This window comes from Nematolebias whitei, chromosome 16 (genome assembly GCF_014905685.2).
Source record: "Nematolebias whitei isolate Nwh7 chromosome 16, NemWhi1, whole genome shotgun sequence".
In the NCBI taxonomy this organism is placed as follows: Eukaryota; Metazoa; Chordata; class Actinopteri; order Cyprinodontiformes; family Rivulidae; genus Nematolebias; species Nematolebias whitei.
In genome coordinates this window covers 24,573,240-24,595,293 of record NC_056513.1, presented here as the reverse complement: position 1 = coordinate 24,595,293, position 22,054 = coordinate 24,573,240, and the positions used below count along the sequence as shown (strand labels likewise).

General features: G+C 38.8%; 1 protein-coding gene across 1 annotated transcript in view; it reads left to right on the top strand.

Moving 5' to 3' along the window:
• The first annotated feature begins 346 nt into the window (after positions 1 to 346).
• The window catches only part of sh2d3a (SH2 domain containing 3A), a 31,973-nt gene continuing 10,265 nt past the window's right edge, over positions 347 to 22,054 (top strand). Inside the window, exons 1-10 of the mRNA XM_037689809.1 lie at positions 347 to 510; positions 699 to 790; positions 894 to 1,011; positions 5,330 to 5,391; positions 7,265 to 7,404; positions 16,926 to 16,965; positions 17,078 to 17,194; positions 18,912 to 19,055; positions 21,268 to 21,551; positions 21,641 to 21,726. Of these exons, the coding sequence (XP_037545737.1) occupies positions 701 to 790; positions 894 to 1,011; positions 5,330 to 5,391; positions 7,265 to 7,404; positions 16,926 to 16,965; positions 17,078 to 17,194; positions 18,912 to 19,055; positions 21,268 to 21,551; positions 21,641 to 21,726 (1,081 nt within the window). The 5' untranslated portion in view covers positions 347 to 510; positions 699 to 700. The remainder of the gene's footprint in view (positions 511 to 698; positions 791 to 893; positions 1,012 to 5,329; positions 5,392 to 7,264; positions 7,405 to 16,925; positions 16,966 to 17,077; positions 17,195 to 18,911; positions 19,056 to 21,267; positions 21,552 to 21,640; positions 21,727 to 22,054) is intronic.

Below are 22,054 nucleotides of genomic sequence, written 5' to 3'. Positions count from 1 at the left end.
CTTAACACTAGATGTCACCCTTAAATAGTATTGTTTCCCTGCTGTAACTGTATTCATCAGTTTCCACCACCTATGAGAAAAAGTTAGTTTGAGGTTCACATTCCTATCTCTGATCTGACATGTTGACAGCTGCCTAAAATATTTTCATCTCCCCACATCTATTTTTTTCTTCTCCTCCGTGACATGTACCTACCTGCTCCCTCCACCCCCTGAAGAGCTTATTCTACTTCCCGTGCTGTGATTTGCTTATCTTTTTGGGGTGCTTTGTCCCGACTGCACAATCTGATTGGCCTCTGAGTGACCCTACTAGTCTGAGATGGGGCGGTGGGAGTTGGCTTTCACCACAAAGAGAAAGTGAGACTTCATGACAGGTAGGGCAACGTGGGTGAATGCAGTTGCAAAGAAGACAAGAAAACAGAAGAACGTTAGACAAGAAAGAAGTGAATTAGAGATTTTACATGCAAAACTAGCTTAAAACGATTTCCCAGAGTGCTACGCTCTTCTAAACAGGTAAGTGTGATGATCCAATGCTTCAGTCCATATGTGTGTCTGGTTGACTGCTTTCTAAAAGGCAGTTGATGTCACACAAATCCCTCATTTGTTTTCCCACACGCTTTTCCGCACGGAAACGAGTAGAAGCATGTGTTATAGTATTTGCTCAGGTATGTAATCAGAAACTTTTCTATCCTTATGTACAGACATGAATAATCGCTCCATCGCCTGGTGGCTGAGACAGATCGGCTTGCCACAGTACACTAAGACACTAGAAAATGAATATTATGGTCTAGAGGTTTGTAAAAGCTCTTTGTTTGTGTTTGGATCCTGTCAACATCTACACAATCCTGGAGGACTAATTTTTTAATGCACCGGCTCTTCCTGTTGTTTTGTTGCAGGGTTTGCTGAATGTAACGGATGCAGAGCTGAGGGATGCTGGGATAGAAGATACAGCCGATCGAGAAACCATCCTCACCCAGCTTTTGAGACATCGACAGAGACTGGACTTGCACTCCGGTAAAACACACAGACTCACAGAAAACATCCAATCAGACAAGATGCATACTAAGTCTGGACAAAATCGGTTAAAGTCCTCAGTCTCTTTGCTCCAACGTCTCAGTGGTTCTTAAAGAATCAAGCTGATGTGTCACATTAGGTTGTAGCACACGCTCTATCCACGCTCTTCTTGACTGCCTGGTTGACATCAGGGATTGGATGGCTTTATGAGAAGACTGAAGTCATGTTTCCACATAATGACACTATCAAGAACCACTGTATCGACCTTTCCTCTCTAGCCCCATTAGAGAAACAAGTTGTCACTAATATGGGAGAGATAATGGACCAGGTCGGGGAGGAGGTCCTGCCCCAAGTGGAGGAGTTCAAGTATCTCGGGGTCTTGTTCACGAATGAGGAATAAATGGAGAGCGACATCGATAGGTGGATAGATGCAGCGTCGACAGTGAAGTGGGCGCTGTACCGGTCTGTCGTGGTGTAGCAAGAGCTGAGTCAAAAAGCGACGCTCTCAATTTACCAGTCGATCTACGTTCCTACCCTCATCTATGGTCATGAGCTTTGGGTTGTGACCGAAAGAACGAGATCTCGGATACAAGCGGCCGAAATGAGTTTTCTCTGCAGCGTGTCTGAGCTCTTCCTTAGAGATAGGGTGAGAAGCTCGGTCATCCGGGAGGGACTCCGAGTAGAGCCGCTGCTTCTCCACATGGAGAGGAGCCAGTTGAGGTCGGTTGGGCATCTGGTTAGGATGCCTCCTGGACGCCTCCCTGGTGAGGTGTTCCGGGCACGTCCCACCGAGAGGAGACCCAGAGGAAGACCCAGGACACGCTGGAGGGACTATGTTTATCGGCTGGCCTGGGAACGCCTTGGGATTCCCCTGGAGGAGCTGACCCAAGTGGCTGGGGAGAGGGAAATCTGGGCCTCCCTACTTAGGCTGCTACCCCTGCAACCCGACCCCGGATTAGCAGAAGAGAATGGATGGATGGATAATGGACCCTTCCATGAAACTTAACAGCCATGTAAATATGATTGTTAAATTCTGTTTTTTTCAGTTGAGGCAACTGTCTAAATTGAAGCTCATACTGTCCAAAAGTTATCTTGAGACTGTAATACATGCTTTCATAACATGCAGGCTTGATTACTGCAATGTGCTTCTTTTTGGAATCAGTCAGACCTCTATTGTTCATTTGCAACTGGTTCAAAATGCTGCAGCCCAATTTTTAACTGGTACAGGGAAAAGAAAGCACATTACTCCAGTTCTGGCCTCCCTTCACTGGCTCCCAGTTCACTTTCAAATTCATTTTAAAATTCTTATGTATGTTTTAAAATCTATGAACAGTTCTGCCCACTCCTATCTCACTGATCTGCTGCAGCCATATGTCCCACAGCGCTCACTGAAATCAGCAGACCAGTTGCTTTTATTGGTTCCAGGCACTCGTTTTAAGCTCAGAAGTAACAGGACTTTCTCTGTTGCAGGTCCAAAACTGTGGAATGAGTTAACACTGCATGTCAGACAGGCTCCCTCTCTTATTGTTTTAAGTTTTGTTTGAAAACTCACTTTTATTCCCTGGCTTTTGACACTGTGAGTTTATTTTAACTTGTCTGTGTCCTATAATGTTAGTAGTTTAGTTACTATCTTTACCTATCCTGTCTTATCTCCTATCCTATCTATACCTGTCCTTTGCTTGTTTGTTTCTGCTGTACAGCACTTTGGTTGGCCTTGTTGCTGTTTTAAATGCTTTAAAGTGGTATGGTATGGGTTCTAATTGAAATATGTTTGTGGTAAATATTCAGAAATAAAGCAGATTATCAACTGACATGAGAGCCACTCCAAGAAACAGTCATGGGGCCGAGATGGTGTAGAGGCAGGGCAGCCGGCTTGGGACCCGAGAGTCCCAGGTTCGATCCCCAGTCACTGCACATCACGTGGCGTCTCTGGGCAGCACGTCTAATCCCCAAAATGTCCCCTGGGCGCTTTCAATAGCTGCCCACTGCACCACCTGGTGGTGGATGGGTTAAATGCAGAGACTAATTTCGCCATTGTATGGAAACATACAGTGCTGACATTGTGATGACATTATTATTATTATTATTATAATTTTCACTTTATTTTAGCCTGACGCTCAGGAAAGGGCTCTTCACTCTACCATTGGCATCCTGCTTTGGATTTCACCAACCTAACTGGGAGAGAGAATCTTAATCTGAAAAACAAAACAAAGCAAAACAACAACAAAAAATACTATACACATAAAATACTTTGGATCTACAAGTTTCTTTAAGCTATTTCTGCATGTTCTGAGCTAATAAATCAGAGTCAGAGAGAGTCAGAGATTCTTTATTGTCATTCGCACCTCATGTGGTACATGTGGTGGAGTGAAATTATGTACACAGGGTCCCAGTTACATCCAACAATAAAATGTAAAAGGAAAAACAACGATAACATCTAAGATATGAACTAAGAAAAACATCAACTAAATATACACCAAGCACTAATAGCATAAAAACATTATGTCGAACAGCAGGACAAACATGAACATGAGTCTGTGTGAACAGATGAGCACGCATGAACACATCAACATTGAAACAGATCAGCAGCAACATAATTGAAACAGATCAGCAGCAACATGATGTGATTTTTCACAGTGATTATTCTGGTTAGAAATTCATGAGTCTAACAGCCTCAGGGTAGAAGCTGTTCCTCAGTCTAGTAGTTCTACACTGAATGCTCCTCAACCTCCTTCCTGAGGGGAGTGGGGCAAAAAGTGTGTGTGCTGGGTGAGTGAGGTCCTTCATGATACAGGTGGCCCTCTTTCTGCATCTGGAGGTGTAGATGTCTGTGATGGTGGGGAGACTGACTCCAACAGACTTCTGTGCAGCCTTCACCACTCTCTGCAAAGCTTTTCTTTCTGCAGCTGTGCAGCCTCCATGCCACACGTTGATGCTGGAGCACAGAATGCTCTCCACTGCACACCTGTAGAAGGAGGTGAGGACTGAGCTTCTCAGACCAGCTCGCCTCAGCTGTCTGAGGAAGTAGAGTCTCTGATGAGCTTTCTTGATCAGGCTGGTGGTGTTGTTGCTCCAGCTGAGGTTGTCATTTATGTGTACACCCAAGTACTTATAGCTGGAGACCACTTCCCCTGCAGATCCTCTTATGTTCAGTGGGGTGTAGGTGTGTTTGTTCCTTCTGAAGTCCACAATCATCTCCTTTGTCTTCTTCACATTGATGTGAAGGTTATTCTCTTTGCACCAGCTCTCCAGGTGTTCCACCTCTTTCCTGTTGCTGGGCTCATCATTGTTTGTGATGCATCCCACCACCGCTGTATCATCTGCAAACTTTACAATGTGACAGCCTGGAAGGGTAGCTGCACAATTATGCGTGAGCAGAGTAAACAGGAGGGGGCTCAACACACATCCCTGAGGAGAGCCAGTGCTGAGGGTTATGGTGGAGGAGGAGAAGTTGTGGATCCTCACAGACTGTGGTCTGTTTGTTAAGAAGTCTATTACCCAGTTGCAAATTGAGGGGCTTAGTCCTAGTGTGAATAGTTTGTCCGTCAGGGTTTGGGGGATCATGGTGTTGAAGGCAGATGTGAAGTCCACAAAGAGCATATGGACGTAAGAGTTTTTCTGCTCCAGGTGGTTGAGAGAAGTGTGGACCACAGAGGAGATGGCATCCTCTGTTGATCGGTTCTCACGGTATGCATACTGATGAGGGTCCTCGTTGATGTTGATGGTTGTTTTGATGTATCACCCAAATATCACCCAATGTAGCATGGCGAGCCGTGGTGAGAGCTGTTGTCTCACAGCAACAATGTCGCATGCATGGGTTTTCTCCAGGTACTAATTGGTAACTCAAAATCATCCCTAGCTGTGAGTGAGAGTGTGAATGGTTGTTTGTTTCATTTGTCTTTATGTGTCCCTGTGATGGACTGGAGACCTGTCCAGGGTGTCCCCGCCTCTCACACAGTTACTGCTGGATATGGGCACCAGTGACTCCTGTGACCCAGAATGAACAAAATCAGGTAAAAGAAAATGGATGGATGTCACTCAGTTTATTTATAAAAATACATTTAATCACTTTGCAACTTAAAAATGAGACACGTAGCCTGGTTTAATGCAAAGACAACAGAAAGCAATGTCCTGCATTTTGTAAAAGAATAAACATGCTAACGCTTTCATAAAAAAATGTTTTTTACAGTTTCATTTTTAACGAACAGATGAGAGAGAGGTAAAAAAAAACCTTCTGTTTCTTTAAGTCTATGAAAAGGAAACAGACATTTCAATAAAAGCCTCAGATGTTTCTTGAAAATGAATTTTCTTCTCTCAGACCAGCAGATTGTGAAGCGCAGAGTCAGCCGAAACTACTCCCTGGGATCATATGCAGATTTGGTGAGGCTGCAAAGTTTCAAACAGACACCTTCTCAAACCATAATGTCTCTTTGTAAAATGTGGTTTTCACCTGTATGGATACCAGGAAATATAATACACTGTAAAAAAAATGTTTTTCTTCCTTCTTTTTGGTATTTCAGGAAGTTATTTTACGAGTTTAACAAACTATGTTTGAAATTAACAAAGTCCATGCTCAATAATCCAGGTATACAATCCAACATTTTTCAGTCAGGTCATCTGGACAGTTTCTTTTTTTTTTTGTGCTGAAACGTTTCTCCTTCAATCCGGAAGGCTTCATCAGTCAAGGAAACACAACAAAACTGAATCTTCCCCCAACAGTTTAGCACAAACAGTGGTTTGTTCCACTTTGGAGTAAGCTGTTGGGGGAAGAATCAGTTTTTTTGTGCGTTTCCTTGACTGATGAAGCCTTCCGGATTGAAGGAGAAACGTTTCAGCACAAAAAAAAAAAGAAACTGTCCAGATGACCTGACTGAAAAATGTTGGATATGTTTGAAATTGTTGTGACAAAATAAAATGTTTTGAAAAGTATTATTTAAAATTTAAATTGACATTTATTACCTAAATAAGTTAGTAATACATGTCAACATGACAACAGATGTCAGTCAGGCAAACTAAGGCCAAATCCACACAGAAACCCCAAACTCTTTTATTTTGTATTTTATATTCTCGAAAACACCAAACCATTTCTAGAAATGTATAAATACTAAAACACCAAAAATGACTCAAAACACTACAGTGAGTGTGCCAGGCCTGTATGTGGCACTGCAGCGTTGCTACAGAAATGCACCAAAAACAGGAAACAAAGCATGGAGCATGTGCTCTTATTTGCTCTTGTGAACGTAAACAAAAAGAAGAGGAGGAAGCTTTCAAATGATCAGTTAAGATTAGGGGTGGGGTTACATTGTCATTATTTTCAATAGCTGGGGTTTTGGCTGTCTACATGGGGGAAAAAAGGGTGACGTTTGGAGAATTGCTTCATACTAGAACCCCAAAAATACAATTTGGGGGCACAAAAATACAGTTCCAGTGTGGATGCAAGGCTGGTGAATAAAAAAACCCTGTGTATAGGTGTCGCAACAATTATATGTGACGGGGACATGTCCCCCTCACATTTAAAAAAATACTAATTTGGACTGCCCACATTTACCATGAAATATTAGTTCACCCAGCTCTGTTTCTTTTTTTTTGGTGAACAAATCCATTCCACTTGATTAATAGGAGAATACTCATACCACTAAAAATCCACTCCAGGTTTTCTTGGTTACCTACAATAACTCACCACACCACGCAGTGTTTCCCCTGGATCACTTGGCTTGGCAGGGTGCTCATCTCTGGTGTTTTTTTTTTTTGTGTGGACAGGGTTGGGGGAGGAGGGGGAGACGCCTCTGTGTTGCCCACTAGCTTAGCGCCACATTCGTGCCGGCGGTTGTTGATCGGGGTTGGGGGGGGGGGGGGGGTGTTAGGATGCGTGAGAGAAGTGGAGCGTGCTCTCTTCACATAAGGTGAGCTGTTGGTCAGGTACTTCTTGCGCCATGCTCTCTAAAATAGTTATTGACCCAAGTGTTCACTTATGTAGGTAAATGTAAATGTTTAACAACCCGTTAAAATACATCAGAATGAGGGAAATAGCATCTACTTTATTCAAAAATTTCTGGGAGAGGGAACCCCCACCCCTCCCCCAACATTACAAATGCTTCTAACGCCAATGGTATATTCACAAAATACCTTTTCTGTGGTGTTTAAACTTGACTTGGAATTTTAAAGCAACCTATTTGCTTACACTTTATATGAAAGCATAAAAAAAAGTGTAAAAGTCGTTAATTCAAGTTTGGGCTTTGATCGCATTTTACAGGAAAAGCCGAAGGACTTGTTTCGTCAGAGTGTTCTTCCCCGCCTCCAGCGCGCTGACAAGAAACACCGCCTGTCTGCTTCCTGCTCACAGCTCCTCCCCCTGAACGAGGACAACAATCTCAGCCAAGAGAACAGACACAGGTAAGACAGTGCTTTGTTTGTGTGTGTGACATGGATTGTGACTTTTCCCTGGGAGCCTGTTTGTGTTTGGCTAATAATTAATTTGTACCTCGTAAAAGTTGTAGGACTTTGACAGTCCCAGCAAGTCATTGACAAACAGGCTGAAAAAAACTTTAAAGAAAAAACTATTAACAGATATTGAAGAGCATGTACTTGTACTTACTGTGCGTCTGACTTTCAGCAACAAAGAAAAAAAGCAGTGTTTTGAATACTAACCCAGTAAGTACATACCTTGAGCCTTTGATACTCAGATTACATTTAGTCTAATTGAAAGGATAAAGTGTGTGTCTCTGAAGTCTAGACTCACACTGAAGAAAAGGCCAAACAACAATTCACCCCTATGTAGCTGTTACTTTTTGAAGTGATTTGTTTCCTGTGTGTGTGACAGTTTACAACAAAAAACTCCATTCATATATTGTATTTTTGTGAACAAAACTAAGAATATGAATCATTTTCAGATTTATTTATTTATTTTTAATAATAAAGCTTGCATTGTTTGAAGGAGGGCAGCACGGTGGCGCAACTGGTAGAGCTGCTGCTTCTCAGTGAGCAGGTCCCTGGTTCAAACCCCGGTCCAGGGGCCTTTCTGGGTGGAGTTTGCATGTTCTCTCCGTGCATGCGTGGGTTTTCTCCGGGTGCTCCGGTTTCCTCCCACAGACCAAAAACATGCAAGTTAGGCTGATTGGTAACTCTAAATTGCCCCTAGGTGTGAGTGAGAGAGTGAATGGTTGTTTGTCTCGTTTGTCTCTATGTGGCCCTGTGATGGACTTGCGACCCGTCCAGGGTGTACCCCACCCCTCGCACAGTGATTGCTGGACATGGGCACCAGTGACCCCCGTGACCCAAAATGGAATAAACGGGTAAAGAAAATGGATGGATGGATGTTTGAAGGAGTGCATATCACACACCTCCTTTCATGTCAGAGTTTTAGTCTGAAATTAATTCACGCTGAAAAGCAAGTTTCCACCACTTTGGTCCAAACTTTGTAAATGAAGTTATGTTCTGCAATATTGTGAGAGTTTCAGTGATCTGGAATGTGTCAAAGATGACTCTCAGCTACTACCACACCGTGTTTTAGCTGAATACTTCTAAAGTTGACTGAGTTAACATCTTTTTGTTTTTCTAATGTTTATCAGCTGTTGTGCTTGATGTTAGCGGCTAATGCCAAAAGTTTGTTGTGCTGTGCTCTGATATGTGTTTGGCATGATGCTCAGCTACAACCACACCCAGTTAGAGCTTTATGGATAGTCACAGACTTTCTTTTGTTTTGGCTATCTTTAATTAGCTGTGGCGACCACCTAGAATTGGAATGACTCCAAAAGTTCAAGAGTTGAAGATGTACACCCAATGATATTTTTTCCCCAGTTTCATTAAAATTTATCTGGTGGTTCATGATATTTTGATAACAGACAAGCTTGGTTGACCTTATGGCAAGGTTTTAAAAGCAAATGGTCTTCTGGACGGTTTCTTTGTGTGAAATGTTTCATCTCTCATACAAGAGACTTCTTCAGTCCAAGGAGCAGTGCCGGCCCAAGCCTCCATGGGGCCCTAAGCGAAATTTGATTTGGGGCCCTCTATTTCTGCTAATAATGTGGATTACTGCAATCAACAGTCAGATCAGATCATTCACTCACCTAACATAAACTCATCGCAACTTTGACAGCCCTTTTTACATTATCATATATGTACGTATCATCTAGGGTGTAGTAGAGAGCCACAGAAATGGTTATGGTGGGCTGGATTTGGCCCACGCTTCTTGAGTTTGACACACGTGATCTAATGGTACTAAAAGAAACAAAACGAAAAAAAAAACAAGACACCAGCATGAAATGTATTTTACAGCAAAAGCGTCGTCTGTTTATTATCGTTTGTTCCAAAGAACTGCAACAGTTATGTTCAAAATAATTTGTAGTGCAAGATCACCAACAAACATATAAAATAGATGCAAAAAAATAAATTGTGCAAAAACAAACAAAAAAAAATTACTTGAAACCACGTAAAATGGTTTAAAAAAGACATTTTAAAGTTTAAAACTATGTAAATGTAAGAAACAATTTGCAAAAGCTGAACTTAAAATATTAAATAGAATTATATAGAAATCATTACTAAAAACAATAATTCAGTTTCACTTAGGGGACCCCCTAGTGGTCCCGGGGCCATAAGAAGCTGCTTAGTTCGCTTATGCCTTGGGCCGGCCCTGCCGAGGAGCCACAACAAACTCAGTCTTTTAAGCAGCACACTCACATAGTGGGCCAACCAATTTGGTGGTGATAAGCTGGTTTCTGGAGTCCATCCTCTCCCCCGCCGACTCGTCTGAGGCAGCCATGGCCAAAGTGGTTCAAAACATCAAACTTCATGCTCAATATAATAATAATGTTGAACCATTTTGTCCATGGCTGCCTCAGAGGAGACAACAGGGGAGAGGACGGACTCCAGAAACCAGCTTATAAAAAAAATCAAACTGGTTGGTCCACTATGAGTGTGCTGCCTGTGGGACTGAGTTTGTTACAGCTCCTTGGACTGATGAAGTACTTTGGATGAAGGATGAAACGTTTCAACACAAAGAAACCGTCCAGACGGCCTGAGTTAACATGGTTGGATTTATTATCTGGATTATTGAACTTTGATGTTTTAAAAGCAAAATTTGCCTGGTCAAGTAGCACTCAAGTGTATTTGTTGAACATGACTCTCAGCTACTACCACACCAAATTTTGACTCAATCTCTGGAACATTAGGTGAGTTAAAGCTATTCTTAATGTTTGTTAATGTTAGCTGTGGCAGCCATCTTGTTTTCCGGTTTGAAACAGGTAAAACACCTGAGAAACACGGAGCCGCACAGTGACCATAAACTCACCGAGCTGCCACAATAAAACCTTTAATGGCTTTAGGGAATAAAAGTGAGAAGTTACTGCAGGGGACAGTATATATACACCACTTCATGCAGTAAAATGTGCAGAGTCTGAGCAGACTGTGACCAGGTGATGTGTTGGTATCTGAGGAATGTGAGCTAAACACTGTGGGGTTTGAGCACCGGGGGATTGGGAGGGGAGGAGGAGAACTTGTGAGAACTCGTCCGGGTTCTGGGCAGCAGGGAGGAGAGGATGGGAGGGACCAGAGCAGGAGAAAAGGCAGAACCTTTACTGCTTCAGCTGTTGTTTGGTGGGTTAGAGCTCGGACCACAAGCTGTAAAACATGCCCAGGACTGAGTGAGCTGCAAGGCGCCCTGATCAGGTAATTAAGGTGGCTGATGTCACCTCCTGTCTGTGAATTTAGACATCTATTTAACAAACATTAAATAGTTTAAAACTGTTTTAGTTTCCATTTTCTTAAGAACAAATCTTGACAGTTGCTACTGTCTGGTTGTTATCTGTTAGTTCTGCCAGCTGTTGCGCAACTATTCCAGTTTATGGACAGTGTGGAGACTTTCTGCTCCTGACAGCTGCTCTTTTTGTTATCTCCGAGGTGTCAGGTTGCAAAGAGGAAATACCTTTTAGGTGGTCGCTGAGCTGTCATGAAACATGTGGTGCAACTGGTGTCACATTTCGCAATGGTTTCTCCAAAACACATTGCAGCACAGGTGTTTTTTGCGGTGTTACCTGGACCAACGCCCCTCCTGCAGAGTGGTAAACCACAGATTTCTTAACAGACAAAAAAAAAAAAAAAACTCTTAAAGGGGCCAAGACTGTTTGATTTGTCAGGCGTCAAACTTTATGTGCTTAAAATTAAATGAATAGCAACGGTAACTTATTAGTGTGATAGTAGCTAAAAAAGTCTGGATGGTAACTAATTTGATGAAATTGCCAATATGTATTGATTATTTGAACCTGGGTCCAAAAACTCATTTAAAAAGTCTTCAGTTGATCCAAAATGCTGCTGCCAGAGTTGTAATGGTAGTAAGAGAGATCATATCTCTCCAGTTTTAGTTTCTCTTCATTGGCTCCCCATCAAATCCAGAATAGAACTCAAAATCTTGCTTTTGACTTACAAAGCCTTCAACAACCTAGCTCCATCTTATTTTACAGATCATATTGTTCCATGTTTTCTCAACAGAGCACTTCGCTCTCAGACTGCAGGCTTACTTGTGGTTCCTAGAGTTTCCAAAAGCAGAATAGGAGGAAGATCTTTCAGTTCTCAGGGTCCTCTCTTGTGGAATCAACTTCCAGTTTCTGTCTGTGAGGCTGACACATTGTCCAGTTTTAAGACTGGGTTCAAGACTTTCCTTTTTGATAAATCCTATAGTTAGGTTGGCTTGTTATGCTGTTATAGGCTTAGACTACTAGAAGACAAAATGACATAATTTCTTAAAATGATTTGTTACAAATAAATAGTTTTCATTTGATAGTATATTTATATTAACATGATTCTTGACCTGCCATTGTGTATCTGTTCCTCCTTCCTGTTCCTCTCAAACCCAACCGGTCAAAGCAGATGGCCGTTTGTCCTGAGCCTGGTTCTGCTAAAGGTTTCTTTCTCATGAATGAGTTTTTCTTTTCCACTGTCGCCTTCATGCTTGCTCACGATGAGAGTCTGTGATGAAGTTAAACTCAAAGCGGTCTGCTCCTCAGATAAATATTGTTATGAACTTACTTTTTATTTGAATGTTTCTGCTCAGTGCCCTGAGATGACTTCTGTTGTGACTTGGTGCTACATAAATATACTGAAATGAAATTAATTGAATTGAAAACTGAATTTGTACCTCAAACATAAATAAATTCCATTTTAGTGGCCACCACAAATATTTAAGATTAGCAGACACCAAGCACCTATAATTCAGTGACTTTCAAAATGCTGTGGTAGTAACTGAGAGTGATGTCAGCATTTACTCCAGGTGCTTACCATTGTGCAACAATCATTAGATGTGCATCTACAGCTGATGCAATTTTAAAACCATCCTGATTCAAAATGCAGTTCTTTCATAAGTGACCTTTGCAATCATAAAACAGGTTTTAACTCAGACATGGGGTTGTGCTAATATTAGCAACACCATATGTGTGTATCTTTGTAATATTTTTGCCAATGTTAATTCTCACACACACAAAATAAAAAAAAGCCCTTTCTCAAAAAACAAAAAAACAAAAAAACAACCTAATTGTTGGAATACTAATTTGGACTTCTTTCCCATGAATACAAGCCCATTGAGTGTAAATCATTTTTTATGCAACAATACCAAAACTGATCTGTGATTTTTTTTTTTAACAAAAAGGTATGTTTTAAAAACTTTTTTTTGTTCTAACTACAATTGTAATTATTATCAGAATTGCTGATAGCTACTACTCAGAGGCAAAGCGTTACAAAAGTGATGCTTAAACAAAAGTGAAAACTTTTTGCCCTCTTGCCCCTAAACTATAGCTTGGATATAAGTCAATGTGTATAAGAAAAAACATTACACACACATGCAGAGACGTTAGGGCCTCAGGTACACCGTACAATCACCCCTCATTATGCCACAAATCAGTGATACACTAGGGGTTGTCAGGTGCTGGGACAACATGCACTGTGGTTGACATGCTTCACGTGGCTTGGACCTGGTAATAACTGCTCGCAGTTCTAGTTTATTCGTAGACTATTGCTTGCTATTCTTAAGGGTCTAACTGAAGTGTATTCAGTGATTCAGTGAGCACTTTAACAATAGAGGAAGGAGCCCGGTCATTTAAGGCTTAAAAAAGTGATTCTGTGCTTAAGATATTAGAGAAGGTGTGATATATTCATACCTGCTGGATGTGGTTAGTAATCTGGCTGTAGGAAAAAAAATAAACAAAACAAAAAAAAAAGCACAGTATTCTGATTGATTTTTAAAAATCTTTTGGCTATTCCCTCTTCAAGGGTCACCACAGCGAGTCATCCTCCTCCGTCTCACTCTGTCCTCACTCCAAATACCTCCATGTCCTTTCTATAACTTCACTCAGATTCAGAGATTCTTTCTCGTCGTTCCACCATATGTGTCCCAGTTACATCCAACAATAAAATGTAAAAGAAGATCTAAGATACGAACTAAGAAAAACATCAATTAAATATATACACTAAGCACTAATGGCATAAAAACAAGAAACCCAATACGCCGAACAGCAGCACAGACAAGAGTAGATGAGCACGAATGAACACAGCAACATGAAACAGATCAGCAGCAACATGAAACAGATCAGCAGCAACATGAAACAGATCAGCAGCAACATGAAACAGATCAGCAGCAACATGATGTGATTTTTCACAGTGATGATCCTGATTAGAGATTCATGAGTCTAACAGCCTCATGGTAGAAGCTGTTCCTCAGTCTAGTGCTTCTACACATAACGTGAAATGATGTTTACAATTCTGATATGTTGTTTTACTGCAGCATAATTTTCATGTGACAGTATATTCAAAATGTGCACCAGTCCAATGAGGACATATGGTGTCCAAACAAACAAACAAACAAACAAACAAACAAACAAACAAACAAACAAACAAAAAGATAGATGTATTTACAATGTTGTATTGTAAATCGTCATGATTATTGTACTCATGGGCTTGCCATAAGGTAGACGGATGTTACGTATATTCAGTTTTATATACTTTACAGAGACTTGGGACCGACCAAAAGCTGTTTTGTTCTCTTTTATTTAAGACGTTCCTTCAAAGCTGGTCTTGGACAGAAACAGATTTATTAATCTGTGTTTTGTCAGCTAAAGAAGTGATAAATGTGTCACTCAATGATAGAACCATGTGAGAGAATAAATAAAGATTAAATAAAAGAGGACTAAGAAGGTCTTGTGGAATCCACTGAATTCTATCTTTATTATGAAATCAAACACGCACCATAAAACAGTCTGCTCTCTGTCAGTCAGGACAGACCACACCGGGGCAAAATAAGGCCCCGGGGCCAGAAGTGGCCCTTTAGCCATCTCAATTCAACGTTAACATTCTCAAATGAAATCTTAAACAAGTGAACTAGAAATTAATATAAAAATCTGTATTTTAGTAATACGTTAAAATGAGGTCTGTGCTCCCCTTTAGCCACATCTTCTGCTTTTTGGCTAAACGTTAAAGTTGCTGACAACTTCTAATGAAATATCTGTCGAGAACACCCTCCCCCTACAATTGTTGTTTATTTTTTATCTTAACTTATCAAAACAATATATAAAAAAAGTTCTGATTGAACTTCTGACAAATCTGTCAAGGGTAAAAAAAAATTGAAGGAAAACATTTAACAATCTAGAAAAATCCAACTAATGTTTATTTCATTAGGTCTTGTTAGGGAAATACTATGCAGCCATTCTTTGTGTATTTTACATATTATATTATATTATAGTATCATTAATATATATACTGCACTCATGTTTCAGTTTAATTTATGGCCCTCTGGGGAGGACAGCCTGTAGAGTTAAGACTTTTGTAAAGTTACACAATAAAGGCACATCGGTAAGTATTCACAGAAGCTTCGAAAAAAAATGTAGGAAACAAAAAAAAAATTGGAAAATCGTTAGAAGGAGAGATCATATCTCTCCAGTTTTATCTTTTATCCAATGGCTCTGTCAAATTCAGAATATAATTCAAAATCTTTTAACATACAAAGCCCTCAACAACCTAGATCCATCTTATACTTGAGATCTTATTGTTTCATATTTTCCTAAAAGAGCACTTTACTCTCAGACTGCAGGCTTACTCGAGGTTCCTAGAGTTTCCAAAAGCAGAATGGGAGGCAGATCTTTCAGTTATCAGGCTCCTCTCTTGTGGAACCAACTTCCAGTTTCTGTCCATGAGGCTGACACATTGTCCAGTTTTAAGACTGGGATTAAGACTTTCCTTTTAGATAAATCCTATAGTTAGGGTTGGCTTGTTATGCTGCCTTAAGCTTAGACTAATGGAGGACAAATTGACCATTTCTTAAAATGAATTGTTAAAATTAAATCGTTTTCATTTGATTCTATTTCTATCTTAACGTTATTCTCGACCTGCCATTGTGTATCTGTTCCTCTCAAACCCAGCCGGTCAAAGCAGATGGTCGCTTGTCCTGAGTCTGGTTCTGCTAAAGGTTTCTTCCTCATGAGGGAGTTTTTCCTTTCCACTGTCGCCTTCATGCTTGCTCAAGATGAGAGTTCTGTGACGAGAACTCAAAGCAGTCTGCTCCTCAGATAAATAATGTTAAATTATTTATTTATGTATATGAATGTTTCTGTTCAGTGCCAGAGATGACTTCTTATGTGACTTGGCGTTATATAAATAAACTGAATTGAATTGAAAATAAGAGAGAAAGTTCAGTTATATAGAAAAAAATATGACTTGATTTCAGATTTTTAATTAAGACCTACTTCTTTTTTTTTTTTTACCGGTTTCAAATGCACCATTTTTATCTATTTAAATTTTTTTTTTTTTTGCTGAGTCCAGGTCTGAACTTTTAGGAGAGTCAAATTTTGTTTTTCTCTTCCAATAGTTTTATTTTTTTCATAATTTAAAAGACAAATTAACTAATCAAAAACAAAGCAGTCCAGTTTTAAACATCGTTTGTGAATTTGTTTACAAAAAAATAAGAAATTATGAAGAACAGGAAGGATTGTTGTTATCATTACAAGGTGTTTCATGGAGGGGGGTTGTAGCGTTCAAGGCTTTTACTGGTCCTGAACTGAGATAAATGGGTCAATGAAGGTCATTTATGAAGGTCATGGCAGGAAATCATGGAATGTTAACTTACTTATGTTTTTTAGGACAAGTACTTCCCACTTAACATTTAAAACCAACAAAGTTGAATTATTTAGACTGAATATTTTATTTCCTTAAATAAATATTTTTTTCTGACAGCTTGGAGTTAAATAGGAGCTTAAGGTAACTTTTGCTCAAAGGAATAATAGAAACAATTATTTTGATGGTGATTTTTTTTTACACATAATGCTGTTATTTTGTTTAATGATTAACTTTCATAAAAACATATCCATTGTTTTATGTGTAGGTAAAAAAGTAAACAGGAAATTAAGCTGTAACTTTAATAAAAAAAACAAATTCCGTTTGTTTAAAGCAATACAAGTTATGACCTCTAAAATCAAATTAAACTTAGTTTATATCTAACAAACATTTAGTAATATAAATTTGCCTGTAAGTGTTTTTATTTGGTCCCTAAAATCATTTAAGTTTTAAAAAGCTTCTAACTTAGTGATTTTAAAATGGGAAAAATATAAAATAAATTCTTGTAATTTAAATTCTCGTGATCTGGTTCAGACGTAGATTTATTTATTTTTTGATTGTTGATATGATTTTGTTTCGTTCAACCCTCCTGTAGCTGCTCTGAGCTCTTCGTGTGAGAGCCTAATGACCTGACGGAGGCAGGAAGGTGGACGCTCAGGGAGGAAGGAAGGAGGAAAACGAGGCTGGCTATAAAAAGTCATAGTTTTTCTGCTGTTAATGACAGACCCAGACCTTGGCCTTCTATCCTGGTCTAGTTTGTGGAAAAACAGGGCTCTCCACTGTTTTTTTATAGTAACCTTCATATCCCTTCTGCTCTTGTTTTCCAGTAAGAGGAGGAGTATTAGCACGTACTTCAGCCACCTCAAGGTAATCAAACAGCCTCCTCTATTCATTGCCCTTCAAAGCCTCACTCATGCCAAGTTGAATGGGGGCGACGATGTAACTGTGGCGTTTGTTGAGCTGCTGTGGCTTTTTGTAGATGTTCGGTGGCCGTAAAGAGATGGACCTACTGAAGAAGGAGCTTGAAGAGGAGCTGAAGCTCAGCACAAATGATCCAAGGAGCCATGCGTGGTACCACGGGCTGCTGAGCCGCGAGGTGCAAACTATTTGCATGAAAATATTTTAATGCATGCTCATCTAATAAATACTCTACAGGATGCAGTATGACACTTTTTTGGCGCTCTTATTAAATGACTCTTCAGAAGCTCCGTTTACCCTAAAAAATGGTCTGGCATTGATTAAATGTAATATAATATAGCAAATATAGCACAAAAAAAAATCCTAATGGAGTATTGTCCTCATCTTTGGGTTGCTAGGCAACCACTGAAGCAGGCGGCAACAAGGACAAACTCTGGTGTCATAAATCCAATATATTTAATATGCTTCTGTATATACACATTTTTGTTTAGAAAAAATGCAGTTTGAGACTTGTAGAAGTGTAATGCTTATTTTTACATTACTTCCTGAGAGTCGTGTTGTCAGTCGGGGATTTGATTGGATTTTGCAGAAACATGTTTCATAGAGAACTCGACTGAATTATGTAATAACTTTTAAAGCTGCAGTCTGTAGTCTGCATTGCTTTCAAGAATTACACAGTAGTTTGGTGCACCCAGTATGGGGTGCCGTTTGTAAAGTTACACGATAAAAAATTAACAGCAATATTTTGGTTTATTGATTGCTGGACATGGACACCGGCGACCCCCGTGACCCAAAATGGAATAAGCGGGTAAAGATAATGGATGGATTTTGGTTTATTTAGCCTTTCATAAGAAAAAAAAGTTTTGTTTTCTAAGCCATATTTTCACCATGTTATTCATATATTTATAACTGTCATAGTTCGCTAACTAAATACTTAACTTGCAAGTTAAATATTTAGTTAGCAAGCTAAATATTTAGCTCCAAAACTAAATATTTAGTTTAAAAACTACATGTTTATGTTCAAGATAAATGTTTTATTTACAAACTAAATATTTAACATGCAAGTTAAATATGAACTAAATATTTAGGTGTAAATTAAATATTTCATTTCCAAGGTAAATATTTATTTTCAAAACTAAATGTTTAATTTCCAAACTAAGTATTTATTGTCCAAGCTAAATATTTACTTTATAAACTAAACGTTTAATTTCTAAGCCAAACATTTAATTCCTAAACTAAATATTTAATTTGCTAACTAAATATTTAGGTTGTACATAAATATTTAACTTGCTAGCTAAATATTTAACTTGCAAGTTAAAAATTTAGTTTGTAAATTAAACATTAAGCTTGGACATAAACATTTAGTTTTTAAACTAAATATTTAGCGTGGAACTAAATATTTATCTTGCTAAATAAATATTTAATTTGCAAGTTAAGTATTTAGTTTGTAAACTAAATATTTAGCTTATTTATATATATATTTTTTTATTTGGAACTATGACATTTATAAATGTATGAATAACATGGTGAAAATATGACATTGAAAAATAAAACTATTTTTTCTTATGAAAGGCTACATAAACCAAAATATTGCAGTTAATTTTTGACTGTGTAACTTTACAAACGGCACCCCATAACCATGTTCATTTTAGTATCTTGCATGTTTACATACAGCTCACTGTAATGATGCTCCATAAAATGTCATTTACAGTGATAGACTGAACTATAAACATTCTGCCAATGAGAAGAAGATATAAAAATGCACATATTAAAATGGTGAACTAAAGTTTTGACACTTGCCACACACTTTGCATAACTGATGTCTGGTTAAATATCAACAGAAGTGTGAACCTTCATGTTCATTTGACCGAGTTAACCTATGGACTCGTCTCCAGGCTGCAGAGTCTCTGTTCGAGAGGGACGGAGACTTCCTGGTCCGAGACTCGAGCTCTGCTCCCGGTGACTATGTTCTGAGCTGCTTTTGGAAGAACTCTCCGATGCACTTTAAGGTCATTAAAGTGGTCCTTCGGCCTAAGAAGGTGCGTCTATGTAATATTTTATTCACCTGCACATTTTACAGTTATTTAATCAACTTCAACGATTGTCTTTGTTTTGATATCACAAATTTCTCACTTTGGATTTGTGATTCTTTATTGAGGAACACAGATCACACTGACACTTTGGAAATTATGACTTGTGCTGAAGTATTTAATGAAGTTTGTTAATATAAAACAAAATAAAACAAGTATAAACTAGTGTTAGCAATTAATAACATTCTCTTTGTGATACAATTTTTTTCCCAAGGATTTTTCTTTGTATTTAGATATGATTTTTTTTAATACAATCAGCTTTAAATCCAAGTCAAGGCTCGTTTATTGTAGTTCACATTAACAACTGTGTTAATTCATTTAAACAGAAGGATTGAAATAATTGTGTAAATATTTCATTCAAGACCATTAACAGCAACCACAACTAGAGAAATCGCACTTCCTGTGAAAATGCAGTACGAATGCTTATCACTGAAGAACTTGCTGAAACAGCTGAAATTAGCTAAAATATTCTGAAATGTGGCTGAAATTAAGAACAAGCCTAAATTAGAAGAAGAAAGCAGACAAAACACATTTGCTGAATTTGGTTTAAATAAACGGAAATTAGCACAAAAAATGGAAATTAGTTTAAAAAAAGCTGAAATTAGCAACAAAAAAGTGCTGAAAAGTAGCTGCCAAGGCAGAAATAAGCTACCAGATGGAAATGGAAAGAGCAGCAATGAGATAAAAATGTGGAAATAGCTTAAAAAGCTAAAATTAGCATGAAACAGCTAATTAGTAGCTGAAATAGCAGAAAAGGCTGAAACTGCCAGTAAAAGGCTGAGGAGAGCATAAACAAGCTGAAATAGGCAGAAATAATTAGGCTGAAAGTAGCAGAAGGTACCACGAAAAACTAGAATTTATTTGAAAAAGCTAAATCTAGCTAAAAATGCTAATAAGGTAGCTGAAAAGTAAGAACAAGCTTAAATTAGCATAAAAAAGCAGAAAGACTACGTTTGCCCAACTAGGCTGAAAGAAACATAAACTACCACAAAAAGTAGAAATTAGCTTTAAAAAAGGCTTAAATTAGCAACAAAACAAACAAAAAACAGCTGAAAATTAGCTAAAAAGCAGAAAGAAGCTTAAATTACCAGAAGTAGAGAGATATTTTTTTTCTGAAATAGGCAGAAAAAAGTTAAAATGAGTGCAAAAAAAGTGGAAATAGCTGAAAAAGCTCAAATAAACATAAAACGGCTAAATATCAGCTGAAATTACTGAAACTAGCAGAAATAAGCTGAATGGAGCAAAAATAAACTGCAATTAACAGAAATAAGTTAGAAGCACAAAAATGTTGTAGTTAACAAAAAGAATCTGAAAGGAGCAAAAAACAGCTGGGAAAAAAAAACAGCTGAAAGTAGCTGAAAAATGTTTAAATTTGCTCAAGGAAGCTGAACCAGAATAAAATGTGAAAGGAGCAGTAAAAGGTTATAAACTGACCAAAAGATATGAAGGATGTAAAATCAGCTCAATTCATTTTCTATGAGAAAAAAATGGCAGAAAAGGCTAAATATTTCAAAAAGCTAAAGTTGCACCAATACCAAAAGTCGTAGCTGGATTGTCCTGAAAGTGCTCAACGTTTTAATTTATGATTTGTTGAAATATCTTGAAAACTGTGGAACGAGAATCGCGCCGAAAATTGTACAGAAGAAAAATGGATCACAGTAGCGTGAATGCTTCATAAACATTGATTTATTCATTCAACCTTTATTTATAGAGGTTAGTCTCATTGAGCCACGAGGACTCATTTACAACTTGTTCGATACAGAACATATAAAGTACAGACAACAATAACAACCACACTAATAATTCACACTATAAGAACCAAAGAACTGAATAACTCTGATCTTTTTAGTGGGGGGTTAGGTGGAAAGGATTTGAACAGTTAATGTCTTACCTGTAATCTTTAAACAACCTCCGTTAGGTTAAACCAGAGTTTAATTCTGACTGGAATGACGAATAACAACTAATTCAAGCAGGGTCAAGACCAAAGTGGATTGTTGTCGTCTTTAATTGTTTTTAAAGACATTGTTTTAAAATTGCAGCTGTCATGTATCCAAGCTGACTTGTGATAACTAAATATAACGTTAACCTGTTTGATTTCCATATTTGATTTCAAAAGCTCTGATTAATCCAACATGCGTGTCTGTCTCTATCTGTGTGACAGGGCTACTCTCGGGAACTGTTCCAGTTTGAAGAAGATCGCTTTGACAGCGTTCCTGCTCTGATCCAATTCTACGTGGGCGGGCGTCGGCCCATCTCCAAGGCCTCGGGCGCCATCATCTTTAACCCAATCACCCGGACCCTTCCTCTGCGTGCCATCGCCGAGCGACCTGCAGAGGTGAAGAACAGCAGAGGTGGAGCAGAGAAAAAATCTATCCGGCACAGTATAAGACGCAGCCTCAGCTCCTCGCAGAAAGACACCCTGCAGGTCATCAATCCTCTGCTAAGGTTGGAGCAAACGTCAGAAGAGTGCGGTGCGGGTACAAAATGCTAACAGATACAGATGTTCTATTAAATGTTATTTTTATGAATGGAAGGAGTGGAAGTCAGCCTGCTAACTTGGAGAACGTTGGAAGGAGGCCTTCACTTCAGTCTGCGCAGTCTGACAGCAACCTACAAACTGGTACGTTATCGACACGTGTTTTATACACGCGTGTCTGCATGTCACCGCTCAACATTAACGCTCCTGGACACATCACCAGGGTCGTCCTCCCTTCTTTTTCTAATGTGCTACATCTGACTTGGAGCTGATATATTTTATGTGATTAGATGTAAGTGGTGACATCATGCTTAAAATAATGATAAAGGTAAAATGAAACATGTTTTTCAAAACATCATAGTTCATGTTCAATAATCCAGGTAAAAAATTCCAACAAGGTTCAGACAGGTCATCTGGATGGTTTCTTTTTTGTTGAGATGTTTCGTCCTTCATCCAAAGGACTTCATCAATC